This window comes from Lycorma delicatula, chromosome 7 (assembly GCF_047948215.1).
Source record: "Lycorma delicatula isolate Av1 chromosome 7, ASM4794821v1, whole genome shotgun sequence".
NCBI classification, from domain to species: Eukaryota; Metazoa; Arthropoda; class Insecta; order Hemiptera; family Fulgoridae; genus Lycorma; species Lycorma delicatula.
This window is the reverse complement of record NC_134461.1, coordinates 37599059-37622969: the sequence shown is the minus strand read 5'-3', so window position 1 is coordinate 37622969 and position 23911 is coordinate 37599059. Positions and strand designations below refer to the sequence as shown.

The window sequence follows — 23911 nt, the reverse complement described above, 5'->3', positions numbered from 1 at the left end:
TTCTGTAGTATAGCAACTGATTTGAATTCAAAATATCGTAAAGTAGTATAGAGTTTTTCCTTCATTAGAATATTAACATAACACGTCTTTTATTCTTTTTCTGGTTAGCCTCCGGGAATCACCGTCAGGTATTACTTCAGAGAATAAATGAGGATGATATGTATGAGTGTAAATGAAGTGTAGGTCTTGTACATTTTCAGTTCGACCATTCCTGAAATGCGTGGTTAATTGAAACCCAACCACCAAAGAACACCGGTATCCACGATCTAGTATTCAAATCCGTGTAAAAATAACTGGCTTTACTAGGACTTGAACGCTGTAACTCTCGACTTTCCAAATCAGCTGATTTGGGAAGACGCGTTAACCACTAGACCAACCCGATGGGTAAACACAACACATCTGAATGTATATAACCTAACACTTAGATTTAAGAGAGTGATTTGAAAAAATAGGAAGTTATTTTCGTTTGCTTGGAGTTCATAATTTTTTTTTACAGCTAATTGTAATTTTAAAGTGCTAAATGTATTAACGTATTTATTTAGTCTATTCAATTTATTATTAAATACGTTAACGTAGTTAAACACCGTTATATCAACCAAAAAGTAAAAAGTTTTTTTATATCTGTTACTATTATCGGAATATATTAAAATAAAAAAAATAAAATAACTTTCTTTTTTAGGGGATATCCTTATATCCAAGTTAATGTAAACCGCATTATAGCGGGGTCGTATTGTATTTTTGAATATGAAGTGATGAGACTAGATATCGGGAGCTTGTTAGCCCGAATTTTAGACTTTTTTTTTTTTGAGGATTCCAGATAGTTCTAAATCGAGATAATTTAATTTTTTTTTTTTTTTTTTTTGTAAGTACTTTACTTTAGTCTAAACTTTTGTAGATAAATTTCAGTAATGAAGAGAATTTGCTTAGAATAATAGCAAAATTAATGTTAATGCGATTAAGATTCAAACTTATAGGCAAACATATAGTGCGAAAATTGTAAAATATAAAAAAGTAAAAAAAGTCAATTATGAAATTGTAAATAATTTTTTAAAAAAAGTTGTATTTTAATGATTAATTTCACTAGATAATTTGTTTCTTTTATATACATACATTATAACTGTTGCAGTAATTACATTTTATTATTAATATTCGATGAAACAAAAACAAATTATTAGCAAAAAAAAGAATTCATTCCTTTAATATTTTAAGATGTTTATAAGATAAAGCTAAAATGAAGCGATAAAAACAATTAAAAAAACATATCTCCTATTTTATAATTATTTAAAATACAAATATTTAAAAAAAAAAATGGTAGTTATCATCGTCATACTTCAATAATACAAAAAACTGCAGTTGATCGGTTGAAAAAATTTACTTTAATTTAGGTTTTTTCTATAATTGAAATGATTGAACAATAGAATAAGCGACTAGAGAGAGATACGTATAAACAACTTAAAAAATTAATTTCAAAAGTTGCTTGCTCTCACGAGTATAAATGCTCACTAAACGGGATATACATTTGGATAAATTTAAAGAGTTACAGAGTTTTGACGTTAACTTATGATTTATTTTCTTATATAAGGAAATTCCCTGTCCTGGTTACTACATTTATGCGAAAAATATTCTCTTCGATATTATAAAAACTTGTAATTTCATTATCCTTGACCCAGATAAATGAAAAAAAAAATATGGTTAGATATTTTAATTGATATCCTAAAAATGGATTTTAGTAGATTCTAAAATTCTTAAAAAAGTTATTTAATATTTAAATCAATCATGTACATGAATATCTAATAAAAAAAGTGCAAGAAAGTTTATATGAAAGAATTTTTCAAGTCACAAATATTAATTATTTCAGAATAAAAATTACATATTTTCTTTTTTTGTAATTAAAAAAAAAATATTTATGCTTGATTAATAATTATAATTTTTTTTTTTATGGGTAAGGTTACACGAGTAACCAAGGGTTACACCCTTTTACACAGATTACACGAGTGATAAAGGGTATATCTGAAAAATTGACGTGCATAATTTTTTAAAAAAATTTGTTATTTTTTATAGTTTTGTGTATTTATCATAAATAAATATGATAAACTATGTGTTCATAAGTTGTTGTATGTGTTAGCACTAATTTCTTATATCAATTTAATTGTTAATATTTCCGTTATTACTTTTTATTAAAGATAAGAAAAGAAAGAATATATATAAAATTTCAAACAACCCGCTGTTTTCTCTGCTTGAAAATTTCATTGTTTTCCTTTTTTAACTACTGCTAACTTGAATTTTCTTTTATTATTGGAAAATTAAAACTATTAGTATTTTAAAATACTTTTGATTTAAATAAGTCTTTACGTTTCATTTTAGTATAAAAAATATTCAGTGATTTAAGATAGTTAATTTTGTTTTGCAGTTATATAATTTTTTTTATTAGGAATGAATAATTTATCCTAAAAACGTATTTTACACAGAGAAATCAGAAACAGTTTTAATGTGTTATTTAGCTAATAGAAAAATCGACTAAAGCATACGTTAAAAACATAATATAAAATCCATTGTTTTGTATAAAGTGCGGTTTTAGTAAATTTTAGAAAAATAATAAATTTAAACAACCTTTGAACAAAATTATTCTATTATTTAATTATTAATTTTTTGTGTTTTAATTTAAAAAAAAAATACTACTCGGATATAGATAAATAAATCACAAGAAAAGTTAAAACGCTGCAATTTAAACGTTAATAATTTTTTTTTTTATTTTAACTGGATTATTTAAAATACAATTAACTCGTTTCAACATTCAGCTATAGGATCATGGTTATATCAGTTTAAAATATTGACTAGTAACTGAGTTTAATTTTATTTATTTATTTTTTTTATAGCAATACATTTGATAAATATAAAAACAGTTTTTTTAAACTACCACATTATGTTTAAAATGTACAGTATTCTTGTACGAAATAAAGGAAGTATTGTGATCGCGAAAAATGTCGGTTCACAGATTTCAACGGAAATATCCATTTTGACCATCCCTGAATCCATTTTGACTAGTTTCGGCGTGACGTCTGTACGTACGTACGTGTATGTGTATCTCGCATAACTCAAAAAACGATTAACCGTAGGATGTTGAAATTTTGGATTTAGGACTGCTTTAACATCTAGTTGTGCACTTTCCTTTTTGATTGCAATTAACTGAACGTAAAGTGTCCAAAAAAGCTAAAATCCAAAAAAAAAATGTATTTTGGACTTCTTCTTAAATGCAGAAATAAGAGCTCTCATTGAGAATTTTTCAACGATATATCCTAAGTGGTTCTTATTTTCATTGATTCCAGAGTTATATCCAAATAAAATTGTAATTAATGAAATATTTTGATCTTAGGGAAAGGCACATCGGTTCGAATCAGACTTCCTCTCCTTCTTTTTAACTTTTTTTTTTTTTTTAATTTAAATGTATTGATTTATTAATAATTAATTATTAACCTCTCATTGTAAAAAAAATTTACGATGAATAATAATTCAATAACAGGAAAAAAATTTCAGAAGTTTTTAATTAAATAAAATTTAATGTACTTTTTATTTTTTTTAAAAATGTGTAATGTAATGTAATAGGCCTACAAGGAAATCATGTGTTTTCTACATCTGATTTTTTAATAAGTAAATTGGATTTATTTTGAAATTAATTTAAATAAAACGATTTAATATTTATTTTGAACCCACCGGGTTGGCCTAATGATAAACTCATCGCCTAAATCAGCTGATTACGAATTTGATTTTCTCAGGATCAGATCCTAATAAAAGTAGTTGAATTGTGGATACCGGTGTTCTTTCGTGGTTGGGTATCGATTCCATACGTCTCAGGAATGGTCGGTCTGAGTTTGTTTAAGACTACACCTTTACCAGTACAATTATATTCCACTGATAAGTCGCTAATGACCTTACTTGTTCATGTAACTATAAATAAGAGTATTATAAGGAAAACAAAACTCTGATAATTACTTTTTCTACTTTTCCTATGGGTGAAAACAGCTTTTTTATACTATTTTTTTTTTAAATACAAACATATTTATTTCTTAAATGAGTATTTTAATCTTCTGTTTCATATCTTGTATCCGTTTTCACCCATTTAAAGTAAAGTTAAAATTCTGAAAAGAAAAATGTATAATGTATAACTAAATTATACTTAATTTTTTATATGTAAAATATATTTTTACAGATTTAACTCGTAATTTTAAGCTTTCGTTTAAATTGACGAAATCTTGATGATTATAATCATTTATCAGGCCCTGATCTGTTGACAGAAATTAAACAGTAACTATTCAATCTTAAAATTCAAAATTACCGTTTGTTCTCTGTGCTAAAGAAATATAATACTTCTAAAATACATTTGCTTTATGTGAAAATAAATTAAATTACTAACGTTTAAAGATTACCTAATTTTAGAAAAGAAGAAAATTCATTAAAAAAAATTATGGATGATGAACATGGAAATATTATGTCATCAAATTATGAATACATAGAAATCTATACGAATTATCTACTTTTAAGTTTTAATTAGATCTAACCTTATAATAAAATTTTAACTACTTAATAAAAAAATAAAATATCAGATTTTACACCTGTTATGAATCTTCTTTTGTGGTATTCCGAAAATCTTTATAACTCTTCCTTAGGGAGACTCAGCAATTTTACAAAATATAAAATTTCTAATTTTTACGTACTTTGTTCTGTGCTTAGGAAATTATTATTTTTAATGAGTATACTCTAATTAATCAGCGAGATTTTTACTTAATTTTCAACTACGTGAATTTTTTTTTTTTTTTTTTTGAGAAGTTAAATTTCTTTGATTGTGGATGTAAATCAATGAATGTTTTTTTTTCAATTCCACTAAATATAATTTTTTATAATACTTGTAATATATGATTATATAAGCCTACATGTAAAAACAAATTAAATTTTATTTTTACTTGCTATTAGAATTTAACTATTTGATATTGGATTAACGTAGTCTACTTGTACTTTATATACATCATGTTTATAGTTTGATAATCAATGTCGTAATTTCCCAATGGAATAATTTTGGGTAATTATCATGCTCCAAAAACAATTCGTATTGTTTATTATTATTATTATTATTATTATTATTATTATTATATATATATATATATATATATAATAAAATATATTAAATAATTAAACCATTAATAAATACACCATCAAAATGACAAGCACCAAAAAACTAAACTACGTTAATGAATGCATAAAATATACTTAATTTCATAAACATTTAAACAATTTTAATAATATTCTAATAACATGAACATACAATATACAGTATACAAACAAGTGGATATATCTATAAAATCAGAATTAATTCACAAAAGCGAAGCTTGATGTAAGCTAATAATTAAACAAATAATAAATATCAAATTACAACAAATTAGCTGCTTTCAATAACTAAAATTTGTAAGTTTATTTATTATATTAAAAAAATATATATATTTATGCAATTTTTACCAAACTTTCTATTAATGTATTTATATTTATGCATTTCCATTTATAAATAACAAAAGACTGATCACCTAATTACAGCTGCTTATGAGAGATGAATTTTTTTTTACTTCTGAAAAATTCTAAGCTTGTTGGGACTCGACCTCTCGGATGTATGGCAGAGACATTATCACTCCGCTACAAAGGTTGGCAATACGTAGTTATACGCCAACATAGTTTTGAGTTTGTTATTTTTATTGATTTATAAATAACTTTTTTAAATTAATTCTTATATTTTATCTACAATTTTTTGTTTTTTTTATATAGATTTGGTTACAGAAATAATTAATAGTAATTTTGCACTAAACGAATGTATAATTTATTTGTAAAGATCATAAATTATACCAAAAAAACGTAATTGAATTTTATATATTACTTTTCTCAAATATATTACGTTTTTAATTAAATAAAATTTGAGTTTTGAAACTTAACTACTTTGTCCTTAATTGAGAGTATATTTAATTTTTATTTTGTATGGAATTTAATTAATTTTAATTTATACTATATGATACAATTATGAACAATTTCTATAAATCATTTTCACCTAAATTCCAACAAAAATAATATATATAAGAAAAGGCCCATTATGCTCTTGTCACTTTTAATAATTTATTTTCCATTTAAAAATCATACTGCAAGGACATTAAATTTGTATTATAAAAATATTTATAATTACTACAAAAAAATTAAATATAATTCAAAGAAATATATTCTTATTAAATATTTTTATAATGCCCATTCCGATATGTATTTATTAATTTAATTTTCTGTCATTAATAAAAAAAATAAATAAAACTAATTTTTTAATAAAAATCATATAAAAATAATAAACAGTAAGTATATTTTTATTATATTGAAAGAAAACTATTTTAGTTTTATGAATCTATTACGATGCGTTAATTTTAATATTGACCTTGCTGGTAACTGTACTGAAATAAATTCCTTCAGTCACAACTTACCATGAACTTGAAACTAAAACTAAAATAGTTCAGTATTATCGGCAGAAATGCGTACAGCTATAAAACAAAATAAAATATCATAATTTATTTATTTTAGTGAATAACAAATTTTAATTCCACTAAATCTTTGAAATGCATAGTTCGGTCAATTTATTTATCAATAAAATTAGCAATTTTTAATGAAATAAAAAATTGTAAAAATATTAATTTTAGTAATATAAATAATTTTTATGGATATAAAAATTAAATAAATCTATTTTAAGTCCTTTAAAAAATATATGCCTTTTTATTCCTGTATTATTTTTTAAACGCTTTAAATTTCATAAACAGTTTGAAAACGAAGTATAGTAACAATAATGAAATATCTATTATATTTTTAAAGTAATTTATATTACAAAATGATTGCTAAAATTAATTTAGTTTCTATAATTTGTTAAATTAATCTAATTAATTAACATTATTGAATTTGTTGAAAGTTTTTATTTTCTTAAATTAAAAATTTAAAGTACTGTGAATCTTTGTACTGCTGTATTTACAAGGCTGACTATAAGCTAAAATGGTATTTAATATAAGACTAACAAAATTTATCAAATTCTGATATTTTTACCACATATTTCCTTTAAAATATTATATTACTTTACTCCCAATCCTATTTTTTAATGTTTCTTCCATATTTTATCAATATTATATTCTTTTATGAAATTACAAACAAGAATTTTTTTTTTGTAAATAAAATTTGTATATCTATATATTTGCATGGGATAAAATAATAAAAAACAATAGAAAAAAAATATTTAGAGTAGTTTAATCTATAAAACAATTTAATTAAAAATATATTAAGCTTTTAATATGTTTATAAAATATAATAAGCTTAAATAATAAAGATTCTATTACACTTTTTTTGCAAAGGATCGAAAGTAATATTTTTCTTAAATAAAATAATACACTCCAGGTAATTAATTGAGAAGAAATTAAATTTTTAATTAACGAACACTTTATAGGTTAAATTTCAGCATATGCATTCAAGAATTTAATAAACCATTATGAATTAATTAAAACTTTTATATATAACCGTTTAAAACCACTGTTACAACGTTTAATGATAATTTTACTGCGTCATTTTTAACAAAAAAATATATATAGTAAAAAATTTGGTGAAAAATTGTTTAAATAATTTTTGAATATGTGAATTATTACAAGTCAATAAAATGAACTAAATGTAAACATTCTAAAAAATTATTTTAAAATTTAATAAAACTGAATTTAAATTTATTTATTATGAAAATGGATCGGCATAAAGAATTGAAAAAAAAAATAAAGTACCCAACAGTAATTCTAAAGGCTGTTCATTTTAACAATTTTAAATTAATTTATATTTTATAAATTTTCAGTATTGTCTAATTTTTTCAATGCCATATTTGCTTATTAAAAGAAATAATTTATTTATCTTAGAGTAAAATTTTGGAAAAATATAAAATATTATATCAGTGTAGGATATATTAAAGGCTTAAATTTTCGTTAATTTAAAGATATTTAAAATATACAGTTTGTATGTTTATTAAATAAAATGCCTAAAACGTTGTTTCTTGATTTAAAAAAAAAAACAAATTATATTTTTAACTAAAGTTCTACGAGTAATAAAAATAATTCCTTGAAAGAATGAATTTATATTAGGTATTAAGATTATTAAATTTATTTTTAAAAGCTACTAATTTTTTTTCTTTTTTAGATTTAATATAAAAACTTGGCTGTATTTATACAAGTACTCTATTTTTTTATTACGAATCGATTTCATATTCGTATTTTTTTTTTTATTCAAAATTCATCATTAACAGTAGCATATTGTTGTAATATAATCTCAAGAGTAATCGATTAACGAACCAGAACCACACGGTCAAAAGTTCATTTCGTTGGATGTTGTAGTCAAAACGTGGGACGCAATAGATGTACCCTCGGGTTATGTTGCTATTAATTATATACATGCACGATCCGGCAACCAGTCATATAAGTCATCTGTGAAAAATGAACCTGCCAAAACTAAGCGGACACTCTCACGGGTAATTAAGCTAAACTTATTTACGCATTTGAATTTACAATGTAAAAAAAATAATAATACTGAAGAATTTTTCTTACCTGCGGCAAAGTATCCGTTACGCCCAAAGAGGTTGTACCATTCTCCTTGTAGACTCCCGATGTGTAGCGATTTGTAAGTTGTTTGGATGATGAAGGAACTGCGGTAGCAGTTTTCCTGGAGGATGATGAGGCGGTGATGGCAATGCGGGTCCTCTATCGTAAAGCGGTGGAGGTCCAGTTATACTTTTCCTTGCATCAGGCATCGCAAACCGTAATTTTTGCCAAAATAGTCGGTCGCCCCATTCGATCGTTGTATTCGTCTTAAGATATAACCGCAAATCAGGATCGAGATCTCTTTGTGGTATATCTCCTAAAACTATTACAATCATTCGTCTTCTTCTATCTTTTAACACTTCATGTAAGGCCGATTTAAATTCGAAACGACACCATTCCGACTGTAGAAAGTTTTTAGATAATACCACAATCGTTCTTCGCGAAGATTCGACCGCTTCGACGATAGTATCTGCAACATATGCGCTGACATTAAAGTCTCTATAATGAAGACAGAGCCGAAACGGAGGATCACCTTGTTCTAAACCCTGAGCTAGCATTTGACTGACAAAAGCGTCGTCTTTTACGCTGTAACTGACGTAAGCGTCGAATAATCGATCGCGATCCTGTTCATCTTCAAATGCGGTCGACTTGTAACACATTCTTAGACCGCACCTCGAGTATATCCAAACCCTCAACTCGCGTCTGTACATGAATAAACCGCAAACTAAAGCTACTGAAGCCGAAAACGCAAAGATTGTGCACAGAAAAAGAGGAAGATAATCGTTAATAACGTGTCGTCCAACCATACCTCTAGTACCACCAGGAAAAATATCACATATTGTCCCGTTTATGTCTTTTAATGGTGGTCCTAAACTATTAGTAACGTTATTCAGTAGGCAAGCTATTTTATTAGCGTCCAACACTTTACCGTAATTTACCTTTAACCACACTGCAAATTCAGAAATATAAGAACATTCACATGACCAATGATTATTAGCAAGTCCAATTTCAACAAGATAAGGGTTCAAAGACAATTGCCAAACGGAAAATTCTTGTAATCTGTTACCATCCAGTCTTAATACTTCCAATTTTTTTAAACCAATAAATGTTCTATTATCGATGAAATTTATTTTATTATTTTGTAAATAAATTTCTTTCAAATTTTCTAGCGTGTTTAATTCAAAACCGAGCAGTTCTTTAATTTGATTATTTTCCAAATGAAGTATAGCGAGCCTTTTTAAACCGCTAAATGTATCGTTATAAATAGCGGCTATATTCGAATTATTTGCGTATAAAACTTTTAAATTTTTTCTTCCGATAAACGAATGACTTGATAATTCATTAAAATTATTACCGTCGAGATAAACTTCTGTCGCATCCATTGGAATTCGACTGGGCATTTTAGTATAACTAGATGCGGAACAATCGACGACATTAGCCGACCACGATTGATCGTGATAACAGGTACAATTTGATGGACATGTCATTTCACAGTCACAAGCATCAAAGACACAACAAGTACAAAGAGCAAAACAATGTGTTTTATATGAACATAAAAATTGTGAGGATTCTGCTTCGACTAGAGGTACGTATAAACGATCCCGACTATATAATAATTTACAATAAATACTTTCCAGGTCCATAACACGTGGATGTTGCCTTAAATGGTCTAGTTGATTGATTCTTTGAAGCCACTCCATCGTACAATCACACTGGAAAGGATTTCCCCCGATATAAAATTCCGGTAACGGACGTTCTTGATCGACCGGTGTTAACAGTAAAGCGTTCAAGTCCATTTCTACTATTTGATTAGCATAAAGATCTACTCTAGTCAAATTTGATTTTTTCAAAAAAGTATGCGCTTCAACAATAGTGATAAAATTATCGTTTAAAAATAATAGTTCGACACTGTTAGGCAATGATGAAGCCGATACTCGGGTTAATTTATTAAAACTTATATCGAGTGTTTGTAACCGTAATTCGGTTTCAAGAGCATTACGATTTCCGAGTTCAGAAATTGAATTTTTGTGCAAATCAAGCCATTGAAGTCCTTTTGGAATTAAATAATAATCGAACCAATCCAAACGATTATCTGAAATATTAAGCCATAATAAACTGGAAATGTTATTGAATAAACCCTTTATATCCGTTAATAAATTAGCATCGAGCCTAATAGCTTGCAGATTACTATTAGCTTCAAAAGCTCCATTTTCTACGGACTGTATACGATTTCTAGCCAGATTAAGTATCTGAAGTGATGGAAGGTCTGAAAACGCTTTTTTACTGACGTTTGTTAATTGATTCCCAATTAGTCGTAGGCCGTACAAATTTGTCATACCGTGAAAACCGGGTTCATCTAAAGACGCTATAGAATTTTCACCGAGATCGACAGTTTTTAAAAGTCTCATATCTTTTAATGCAAGTGGAACGGATGTCAATTGATTCCCGTTAAGATTTAAATCTTGTAACCCTGTACAATTTCTAAATGCATCCGGATGAACGCCCTCTAATTCGTTGTTATCTAACGATAAAAGACTTAATACATATAATCCATTGAGCGCGTAAGCATCGAGATAAGTTATTTTATTATAAGAAAGGACTAGTGTATGTAGATTATTCATAGGCGTAAATGTATCAGGCGGGATGGTTTCCAAACTATTATGTTCAAGATTAAGGATTTGTAAGGTGTATAAATCGTGAAAAAGTGTCGGATCTAATTTGGATATGCGATTATTTGATAAATTTAAAAGGACTAAACGAATAAGTCCGGAAAATGTACCGCTGTTTATCCACGCACTGGTTAATTGATTTCTTGAAAGATCTAACGCTAATAATTGGTTCAGATTTGCAAACAAACCCGGTGATAATACACTGATCGAATTATTTTGTAAATAAATTTCTTTAACTACATCAGCACATTCACGAAAAAATTCAGACGGTAATGCGACAATTTTATTATTTGATAAGTCTAGAATTAGTAAATTTTTCAATCCGGATAATGCACGATCAGATATCATTGATATTTCGTTGTCATGAATATATAATTCGCGAAGGCGTCTCAAAGCACTAAAACCGTTTCCTGGAATAAGGACGAAGTGATTCCACGATGTGTCTAAAACCTGAATATCCATGGTACAAGGAACATTTAACGGTTTTTCCGGCTGTTCTTGATCGATCGAATCTTCTTGTGTACTGATAAGAGGTTGTGGAGGCGGTGTTTTTTCTCTAAAACCCAAATCACTAACATCTTGTAGTCTATTAAAACTGATGTTGAGCGTTACTAAATTCGTCATTGGACAAAATATATTTTCAGGAAACGACCATATATTATTCGTACTGAGATCTAATCGTTCAAGATGTCGTACAGGTGCAAAACTCTCCGAGGATATTTCTAGGCTCATTGCCGGCCAGTCTGTATTTCTTGTACGAACAGTTAAATTCCGTAATTCCCGAAGTCCCGTAAGAGTCCCTGAAGGCCATTTTCCCAATTTACACGAATCGAGTACGAGTTCCCTTAATCTTGTTAAATGTGCAAAACTTCTATCGTCTAAAGAACTTTTATATTTTTCGTCATTATTACATTCAATTTTAAGTGACGTCGTGTGTTCTGAAGGAATAGCACTGAAATTTGTATTATCCATTTCACTATTAATTGAGCGTAGTTTGCAATTTAATGCTACTTCTTCCCCTGTTGAGCTTCCTGAAGGATTTTCTCGAACCCACCATTGGCAATCGTCCGGTGCGTCGTAAACAAGAGGCGGCTGAGTTTGCTCTTCAGTTTCGGGGGTGGCGAATACCGCCCCCAGCCACAGAGCTGCTAGGGCCACCGATAATAACGACATGGCACATGCATTTAACCTAAGTCACCTGACTTCCATTAGTCGTTCACTAATTAATCCTAGGTTTTTTAAAATCATATCAAAATAATTCAATGTTACTTCTTCAATATTTTTTTAAACTATACACTACACACAGTAATTAAAAAAAAATAATAAAATTTATATTACGGCTGTTTACGTAAACATTGTTATACCGATATTACGAATAAAGTTAATGAAGTGTTTAGAACCTTTTAAAATATTTTTTGCACAGATAATAATCATTGTTAATTATAAGTCAGTAAATAAATATTAAAATTTGAATACTGTATATATATCGATTGAATATGTCCGAAAAACGTTCCCGTAATAATAAAATATTATATAATAAAATACGTAAAATATAATTATTTATTTTAATAAAAATTACCGTTTACGTTAAGTCCCATAGTAGAAGATAATAAAACGACACACGAATTAAAGATACTACATTAATAGTTTACGGTTCGGTAAGAGATAAACGCTGAGACCAGATAAGCTTCCACCTTTGCGTTACGAGGTTCAGCACATAACTGACATGGTGAAGGCTCGCGGCTGACTACTAAACCTTAGCAGGGACTAACCGAGAATCTCCGAACACGACCGGCCACCCCCGATTCGATCCCCACCCTGGAATCGGTTATAACTTGTACCCTTGACTCACCCATCAAAGGCCCTTTTTATGCTGAGAGGGGTTGATTTAGATGGGGGAGTTGGTCTTTTTATTTTCATTTTGATTGTGTGTAAGGGGGAGTAGTTTTTGGCTTGGAACGATTTAATATTTTCACTATAAGAGACAAGTCAGCGGCAGGGAACTGTAAAAATATTTCTAAAGATGAACTGCACGTATCGCTGCTTGGATTTTAAAAGTAATTACTGTTGAAAGCTAAACTCAATAATAACAGTATAATTTTTTTTTTCTTTAGAAAGTTCGGTTTTTATCAAAGAATAAAATAGCATTCAGATGAAAATTTATGCATTACTTTTTTAATTTTGTTAATATAAAAAACTATAAATATTTAATGAAAAATTTTATTATAAATATTAAAATAATAAACTGAATTATAATAAATAAAACTTATTTCATTGTGTATTGAATTCTGTAGTTGTAATAAATATAAACTTCTCATCATTTTTGCAAATGTTTTCATAAATAGTCTTAATTTATCAAGCATTTTTTAGTTACAATAACTATTAACTCATAGTACGAATATTTTGTTGGCTCAAATTTTATAATGTATTTTACATTGTAACTGAAGTATTAAAATATAAAAACTTAGTTAAATTTTTATGTTTTAGTTAATTTATCTTTAAAATTCTACTTACATTAACTCAACTTGTTATAATTCAATTACAAGTCACACATGCACGTTATTGGATAAAAATTGTGATAAAAGATTTACCAAACATTTTTCGGTATTAAGTCTCGAACAGTGTAAAATGTCTCTTATTATAGATATTTATAAATACAGAAAAAATATGTAATATGATAAACATTTGAGAATTTTCTTCCCGGTTATTTTAAGATGCTTGTTTCTTTTGATGTAGGAAAATCTATTTAAATATTCCATAACTTACTGTACATCCTTTTATGATGTTAGTAGGAGTTATATTCTTAGAATAGATTAGAATTGAAAGAAAAATTTGTTTAATAGTGGATTAAGTTTTTGCTTGGTAATATTTGTTTGAGTATCCGCATACCACCATTTCACTCGTACTACACAATGAGTGATTCACTGAAATTGATTGGATTGTGTATCACAATATATTGTATACACACACATAAATTTATTCTTTAAATAAGGAAAAAATATTCAATTATTGGAAAATCTTCTTGTTGGTCATTTTGTAATTTTCTTAGCTTATTCAGTAGTATATTAAAATATACTTATGTTTTAGTTTAAGCTTTTTTTTTCTATCAAAACGTTTTAACTACGGTAAAAACGTAAAAATAATATTCAATTTTCTCTAAATAATTTTAAAGATATATATTTTTTTTTAATTAATAATTATTATACAATAATATTATTACGGTTATTTACTACAAATCTGATCTGACATGGTTTGTATTATTATCAATAATTTCTTTTCTCCAGGGAAAAAATTACTTTTTTGTTAAATTTTCACGGATATTTTTAATTTTAAATAACTTTTTCATGAAAATCAATTTGTTTTTATAACTCGCTACGGGAAAAATGTTTAAATACACAAGGCGCCCGCATTCTTTTTTAACTAATTTTTAATCGTGTAAATATGGGCACAAGAAAAAAGTAAAACATCAGGTTCAAATTTTATATTTTTCAATAAACTTTAATAATCTTATTTCATATTTTTCAAGAGTTTTATTTTATTTTTATTTCATAAAAGTGAGACGCTTTTTGGAACTACGCCATTATCGGAAGAATAAGTTTGTTTTCCATATAGTTTGTTTATATAGTTTTATCAAATTCATTTATTGATAACAATATGTTTTACGCTATACATTATCGAAGAAGAGAATTAAAAAATGTGATCGATGTGGAGTTAAGAAGAAAACTATTTTTTTACGAATTACTTTCATTTTTTCTTTATGAATATATATCACTGCTATATAAAGTTTGTTCTCGGTAACCGCGAAAACTACTGAACCAAACATAATGAAATTTTTACTGTCACTTTATTATGGCCCCGGAATTTTTACCATAGTTCACATCACACAAATCTCACTAATATATAAATTATAAACATAATAATCGTATAAATAAATAACCTAAAACTTCCTTTACTCAAACTCAAAGTCATTGTCTACATCGATCAATGTCAATATCGATATTTTTATACGTTATAATCTACTAAATTTAATGCCTAATTTGCACATAACTACCGAAAACTCATGCTAGTAAATTAGTATTCTAGATCAGGATAAGCCAAATAATTAACATAACTTTCAATTTGGTGTAAATATTTTCATAAAGCTTAAGTTGTTAAAATCACAAATAGGAATTAATTATCCTGTACAACGTAAAAGCCGTCGTATATGTTGCTCTTCAAAGACTTGAAGAGCAACATATACGAACGACTTAAAATCAAGTTTAACTTTCAAGAAATTGAAAATTAGTATCTATTCAGCTATAGAAAATGATAATGGTTAAAACCTATCAATCAAATATAGGTAAGGTTAGTTATTAGTATAGTCAGTGGTTTGATTTCTGAATATCATTATCTTTCAGATTTATTGAATAAATCGTACCTTTGATTACGAAAGAGCAATAATTTTGCCAATAATATAGGGGCAGAAGAAATAATAAATAAAAATTGGATGTATTTTCGATGAATATTTATGAATTCATACAATTTTAACCACTGATGTTGCAGTTCAAAATCCGTAAGAGTTTCTTAATGCTCTCCAACCATCAGGATTTTCCATTCATAAACTAAAATAAAAAGAGTTATTTTTCCAATTTTTTTGTTACGTAATCTTCAACTTCGAAATTATCGTATTGGTATCAGACTACAGATCAGAACTACGCGTAAAAATATCATTGAAGCTATAATTATTACTAAGTAGTTATAATTCTTATTCTTCTTAATTTATTCCTCAAATCTATATGATCTGTTTATTTTCCATTTCAGTTTAAACATCTATAATTTCTCATTACAGTTTCTTTTGTTATTATTTTTAACAAGTCGCAAGGACAAACTTTTAATCACGTTGGAATGGATCTCCGTTCAGAGTATTTTTCTGTATAGGATTTTCCAAAATTAGAAATCTTAACAAAATAATCTTGATACCGATGGGTGACAAAACAAGAAATATAATTTGCAGTGAAGTTTAAGAGTTCTTATATTTTATCATGTTTTATGAAATTCTATTTTACTGAAACGTTGTTATTCGTCTAAATTAGTCTATCCTATCTGGTAAGGTGTGAATAGCGATAACTCTGAAAAAACAACAACTCATACATAATTATTAAAAAATGTATAGAATTTTGAAGATTTATACGCATATAGCACAGGGGCAAAGCCGCAACGAGGATTGCTAGTTTATTTATATTTTAAAGAAAAAGAGAAAAAAAAAATTATTGATAGTTATAATTAAAGAGTAATATTATTGAAATTTCAGCAATTGACCAACAGTAATAATTATTTTAAATAATTATTATGTTTAGGTTTTAGTTTTTAAAAAAAAACTTTAAAAGATTTTCTTAAAAGTTTTCTTCCTTGAATGACTTGAAAATTAAAAATATACCTGTCTACAAAATCTGATCAATCTGATATACTGAGAAAATTCAGGATATTTATTTAACCAGTATTTTAAAAGGTTCCTTTAATCCAGTTTTATCTTTTCAAAGAAAAATAACTTACAATCTGTTGATTACTGAAATGAAAATCAAAATCAAGTTGTCAACTTAAAAAAATTATATACGAGTAATGGTAGTATATAATCAAAATTTTCCTTGATCACTCAAGAGCAATTATCAAACTCTGTTAATGGATAAGTTCCTGAGAGTTGAAAAGTGGAATATAAATGGACTAGCAAGTCGAAGAGAAGAACTGGAAGTTTTATTGATTAGTGATTCCTTAGCATTTGTCTTTGAAAATGCATTTCACTGATCGGAATTTCCTTCATTTTCGAGGTTATTCTATCCACTGTACTAACCATCCCGATGGCAGAGCACACTGTGGTGCCGCGGTTTTAGTTAAAATATATCATAAAACATCATCAGCTATCAGAATACAGAACAGATCACATTCAGATAAGCTAAGTAGAGATTCAGTATTTACTTGGAGCGCTTAGAATGTCTGCAGTATACTGTCCACCTCGAACTTGGCGACGGTTGCCTTTTTCTCCGACATCTTCTCAATTCGGCGACATTTTGAATGCTAAACATCCTAGGTGGGGTTCTCGATTTATTTCACCCAGAATCAGAGCTCTAAATGACTGCATTGCTACCACGCATCTGAATGTGAATTTCGGAATGCAGCTCGTCGTTGGATCCTAGTAAGATACCTTATTTGTTGGACTTTTTCGTCCATCCTGAGGAATTTTCGCGAAGTTTTATAACAAATTCGATTTGACAACTGACCGTACAGCTGTTCTTATAACAAATTCGATTTGACAACTGACCGTACAGCTGTTCTGTTTACTGTCAGCACGTCAGTAATTAAGAAGGCGTTGTCATCAGTACTTCAGAACGACAGGACAGACTGAATCAATATTGTAGCTGAATTGAGGAGTTGGTAGTGCTTGTTCGGTTGAGATCCTCCGAATAGGTAAAGCGACGTTAAATGTGAGGATCAAACGAATACAGGCGATCCGAATAAAGGGCTAGATCCTACTGTTACGAAAAAGAGGCAACGTTACAGGAGCGATGAGGATAGCACATGTCTAAACATGACTACGCGTAAGTTGAAACGACTCTTGCAAGACTGTAAGAATGAGACCTTTAAGTTTATCTTGAAAAATCTGTCGCCTTTACGTAGAGACAATTACTCCTTATGGAGGCCACGAGGATCTTCCGTCTACCTCCATTTTCACATACCCCTTTCTAAACATCTGATAGATCTTGAGGTGCGTGATAAGGAGAAGGCTGAAGTGTTTGCCATTTACTTAAGCAGTGTCTTTCAACCGCTTGAAATACGTAGTCCTTGTGAGGAAGAAATCGTTGGTTTCCTAATTATCCCGATCGTTATGGGTTTTTCTAATAAGCCTTTCTCTACAGTTGAAGTTATTCATGTGCTCAAGGAAAAAAAAGGTTCACTGAAGAGCCCTGGCTTTGATTTAATCACAAACAAAATTCTCTTTATCCAAAATCCCAACATCGAGTATAAAACACACATATTTAATGGCATCCTCCAGAAAATAGACTTTCCAACAGAATGGAAAGCTTCAAAAATAGTCATGATCCAGAGACCGGCGAGACCGGTACATGTGTGGCTTCAAGCAGGCCAATAAGCCTGTTATCTTTATTATCGAAGGTGTTCGAAAGGTTGTTCCTTCGGAGGATGTGGCCTATTTTGGAGCATTGCCTTGTAATTCCTTACTATCAGTTGGGTTTCTGTTTCACTTTCCATTCCACTATCCACTCCCTTCCACTGTCGAACAATTCCTTACTATCTGTTGGGTTTCTGTTTCATTTTCCATTCCACTATCCACTCCATTCCACTGTCGAACAAACACACACGGCTTATAAATGTAATCAGCAGAAACCTTGAAAAAAATACTATTCGGCTTCTTAGACATCCAACAGGCTTTTGACAAGGTCTAGTCTTTAGTAAAAATTGAAGATAAGCCTTCAGGAACCTTATTATCTTATTCAACGTCGCTACCTAAAAGGACTTTTCTCTCAAGTGAAATTTAATCAAGAATTGCCCACGTCTCTCAGGGCTCTGTCTTGGGCCTTGCATTATAGTCCATCTGCACTGCAGACCCTCCGACTACAGACGAGGTTACTGTTACTTCCTTTGCGGATGACACAGCTGTTCTAGCTGATGGTGCCAGCCCAACTATTGCATCGAATAGCCAACAGTTTCAGTTTGAGTTGGATTTAATAAGCAGGTGGTTGAGTACATGGAGAGTACGCGTTAATCAGGAAAAATCGAACCGATTGACATTTACGATGAAGAGAGGTCACGGGTGCACCTTGACGTTGTAATTCCGCAAACTGTGAGTGTGAAGTACCTATTTTTACACCTCGATCGTCGACTAATAAGGAAAGTTCACATAAAGGAAAAATGAAGACAACTTCAGATAAAGTTCAACAAAATGTTCTGGTTGTCGAGCAGACCTTCTCGTTTCTCCTTGTCTAATAAGCTGCTGGTACTCTCAACAATTCTAAAACCTTTTTTTCCTTTTTTAAACACCCCAGGAGAAACCGGAACCACCAATAGGCTTAACGTCAGTCGCTCCCGGGTGCCGTGGTTGTAGTATGCCCCCTATTTTGATCATCTTGGAAACCACCCATCGGAGTCTCTCCTGGATCACACGGACATTCTGACTTCTAAACAGCCGAAATTCCCTTCTTCAGGGAAGCTACCCTTCCCGTCCCTACACTACAAGAATTCGGACATGCATTGCGCATGTTCTTCCTCTTTTCGCGCACCTTCTCATACCGTAAGAGTCCTCCAAGCCATCATCTGAAACCCCTCGCAACTCTCCCACTCTTGCGGGTGAGCCAAGGTGTCCTAGGCAAGGGCTCTCGTCGCCACGATTCTAAAACCTCTCTGGACCTATTTGATCTAACTATCGAGCACCGCGAGCAGAAGCAATGTCGATATCTTTCAGTTATTTCAAAATAAGGTAGCGGGGTGTATAACAGAGGCTCCTTGCTTTACAAGGAACAAGGAGATCCAGGATTATTTAGGATTACAGTCCATGCGGAAGGAGATATGTTTCAGTTCAAAATACGAACAACGGCTTAACTATTACACAAATCGATTAACAGTAAACGTACTAGACAATAGGGACGACATTAGAAGGTTAAATCGATTGCACGTTCTAAACTTAAGTGTCCCTATATTGTATAATGTGTCTAAAATTAACTCGGATGTGAGTATTCTTCATTATCTTTCCGATTTTTAATTTAACATTTTTTCGTACAATTTTCTTTCTTTTTTCATTGATAATTTTTTTACTTCTACTTACTATATCTTGTTTTTACTTTCTGTTGTTCTAGTGGTGTTAAATTACATTTATAACTGATAATTTTATGTGCATGTCATAAAGGGTTTTTGTACTAGTGCGTAATTTCTTAAGAGTTTCAATGAAGATTTCTTACCATGTAATTTGGGATGTGATCAAATTTACTAAAGCTTCATGTAATGTAACCGATTGTAAATAACCTTTGAAACAATAAACAGAATAAAAAAAAAAATTCAGTATTTGTATAATACAGTTAATAACAGTTCATTTATGTATATCTTATTTTTCTTTTTGATCATGTAAAACATTTTTCGAAACATCAGTTTTCAAATTTAGCATTTTCGTCAGATATAAACGAATAAACAATTCTATATTATTACATAAATATCTTATATTTACTGTAATTATCATTCATATAAAATTTTATAGTGAGATAATATTAAAATCTTACAAAGCATTTTGGAGAAGTTAAGTTTTGAATTTTCGTGAAAGCGTCTTTTAGAAATATATGACTTTTTTCTTATTACCATTTACCTGGAAATTAAAGTATAATATATCATTAATCAACTACTAATATATTAATTATTATAATGTATTTTTAATATATTACAATACGTATATTAAAATATAATATGTTTAGTATAATATACTTTTAATCAATGAAGAATGTAATTCAAATATTATACTTTTATTTTTTTTTATTTTAACCTTCGTGTCCACCGTTAGGCATGCATCAGAGGATGAGATTAATGATTTGTAGCGTGTGTGAAAATGCCATGCCTGACAGGGATTCGAACCCGGGACCTCCGGTTGAAAGGCCGAGACGCTACCACTCGCGTCACGGAGGCCGGCTAAATATTATACTTACTTGATAATTTATTTCATCTATACGTAAAATAAAATAATCTCGTTGATTTAATTACTTATTATTTTAATAATATTTTTATTCAAACAATTTGTAACCCAGTACCACCAAATCACTGATATTTTTTTGGTGTGTTCTTTTTTACAAATTATTCAAAGGTAAATTTATAAGAAAATTAATTATTCGATTTATTTTATTTTTATACCTTATTGTAGCTAATAATTTATAATTTACAAAAAAAAAGAAATTACTAAATTTTTGGAGCAGAAAAACTAAAAATTATGTCAATTAAAGAAATGTTTATTTTTACCATTATAAGTACAGAAATATGTTGTATATGCTCGAATAGGATTAATTACCATTAAGAAATAAAACTATGATACTAGTCACCTTACATACAGTGAGCTATTGATAGTTTAAAATACTTACCCTTCCAAAAAAAAAAAAAAAAAAAATTGCAAGATTCCGTATAAATAAGTTGAATTTTTTGTCATGGAATTATATTTGTAAATTTTTATTAACATTTTAAGACATCCACAATATTTTTTTTTTCCTTTTACTTAAAAGGGATTAGAAAGCCCGGCTTTAACCATAAAGGCTTTCGGTAATCAGGCTTATTGTGCAGTCACCGGACTGTGGAAATTCCCAAGTCTATCCGTGAAAGCTGCTCCTACCGGATAAAGGTAATAATTATACTGTCTCTAGAGGTTCCGGTGTTCTCTACTTTAAATGATCTAATGGGGTCATACGTACACAAACAAAACTAATTAGGGATATGAGATCAAAGTTAAAGACCCGAGATGTGTAGTGAGAAAGGCATTCTTCCATTAAAGAAATCGAAATACGAGACACAATGCCCATTAAAGGAAAACTTAAATCCTCTTCCAGACCGCCATCCCGCCATTCCAGTAACCATCCCGCTCGAAAAATTGCGGCGTTTTTCTAGATATCAGTTTAGTATATTATTATTGATATGAGGCATTACGTAATTAAAATAAAATATAATACAAAAAAGGTATCTTCTCTTCTAGGAATTAAATATCTGACTAAGATGAGGTTTAAGGTTCTTAAAGAACGATCTAGTTTATGAAATAGAGTGAAATAAATCTGGAAGTATTTTAGTAAACATTAAGATGTAACATGTAACCAGACACTAAAAAATTAATTTTGATATCTATGTATATGTACATAGATATATACATACACACAAACGTATATATGCATATGTACAGGTATATACAAAGATATATATATATATATACACACGAACTAAATAAGTTAGAAAATTATCCAAATTAATAGAAAATTTAATTTAATTAATTGACAACCTCAAAGGTTGAGGTTTTCTGTTTTTGTTAATGTTTTGTTGTTTTCTTTGTTTGGTTGTTGACCTAATGAATTTTATTAGAAAATGTTCTATTTATTTACATAATTTTCTAACTTATTTAGTTTGTTTATATTTGTCTAACCAAAGAATAGAGTTTATTTATTATTTTGTACACACACACACACACACACACACACACACACACCCACACCCACTAGCGCCCCATTGAAGCTTCAGGTTACTTTTTTTGCGTTGGAGAAGAGAAAATCTGCAGCCTGACGCCCAGCGGCTCGTACTGCTGGAAGTGTGGGGTTGCCTGCGTAAGACGTGGACTCACTAAAAAACTCTCCCCTCCCGCGGTGTGAAACGGAATCACCTAGTGAGGTACAAATCGTCACCACGTGTGCCTTCGGTTACTTCGGGTATGGTCCTTCCACAAGGGCTTCCGGCGTCCCCTGGGGGCATCAAGCGGCGACGATCCTGTTTGACTTCCACCGCTCATCCTCGAATGGCTGGCCTTCGGAACTGCACACTACCTTATTCTTTTCCTTCTTCTTGTAAGAAGTCTATATGGTTACATGCGATTCAATAATTTTATTTGATATTTTTTGGTCAAGTAACCGGAGGCAGATGCATCCAGTCACATATACTGTAACCTTAGCAGTGGCTATGTTGCTTGAGCTACAGCGCCGTATACCTTCGCACTTCTTAAAAAAAAAAAACCGAAATAGTTTTTAAATATTTATTGAAGTGTATTTTCAAGCCCAAATCTACTGAATATCTCGTTTGCTATAATTGGGATTGGGAAAATTTAGAATCATTGTTCAAAATCATTTTTACCTTTCTTCATCCCCTTTCAAGGTCGAATTTAAAAAATCTATGAATTTGTTTATTGAGACGAAGATTACACTGACCAAAAATCAGGTTGATTTCTTAATTTTTGACTGAGAAATTGAAAAAAAACAATGTTTGAAAAAGAATTGAAAAATCACTTTTAACCCTTAAAACTCGGAATTTCAAAAATCTAGAAATTGATTTATAGTGTATATTGGTATATATATATATTTATTCATAATCATTCAATTAAAATCCAACTCACACAGTAATAGACAATCACAGTTCACAATTCATTAAAATTTTTTTTTCGAAATTTTTTGAGATGAAATATATCTAAAGACTTTCTGAGTTATGCCAACAGACATGAGTAAAAATTTGGTTGCGATTGATCGAGTAGCTTTTTTATTTATCCCGAACAAAGAAAATCCCTCTTACTCTTTATATAATAGTACATATATATATATCTAGTAATTACTATATCTGCGAGGTAATATGTTGTAGCATATCTTAAGTGTTGTTAGTTATCATACCACTTTCATGTCTGTGGTTGAGATATTAAAATTCAGTATACATTACACTGCATCATTATTCTTTACAATTTTTTTTTATTAAAATTTTGAGTAAATTAATTTTTTTCCAGCATAAGTTATCATTGATTATTTAAAATTCATTACCTGATTGTAAATTTCAGTATATTAAAATATTTGTGAATAGTAAAAATGTTTTAGGATATATAAAACATTTCCAATTTTTTAAATTTTCAATGACTTTACTGTG

General features: G+C 29.1%; 1 protein-coding gene across 1 annotated transcript; it reads right to left on the bottom strand.

The window, feature by feature from the left end:
• Positions 1-8650: 8650 nt before the first annotated feature.
• Positions 8651-12469, bottom strand: Toll-6 (Toll-like receptor 6). The gene has a single exon (XM_075371408.1). It carries the CDS (start codon positions 12467-12469, stop codon positions 8651-8653), a length of 3819 nt encoding a protein of 1272 aa, XP_075227523.1.
• Positions 12470-23911: the final 11442 nt, after the last annotated feature.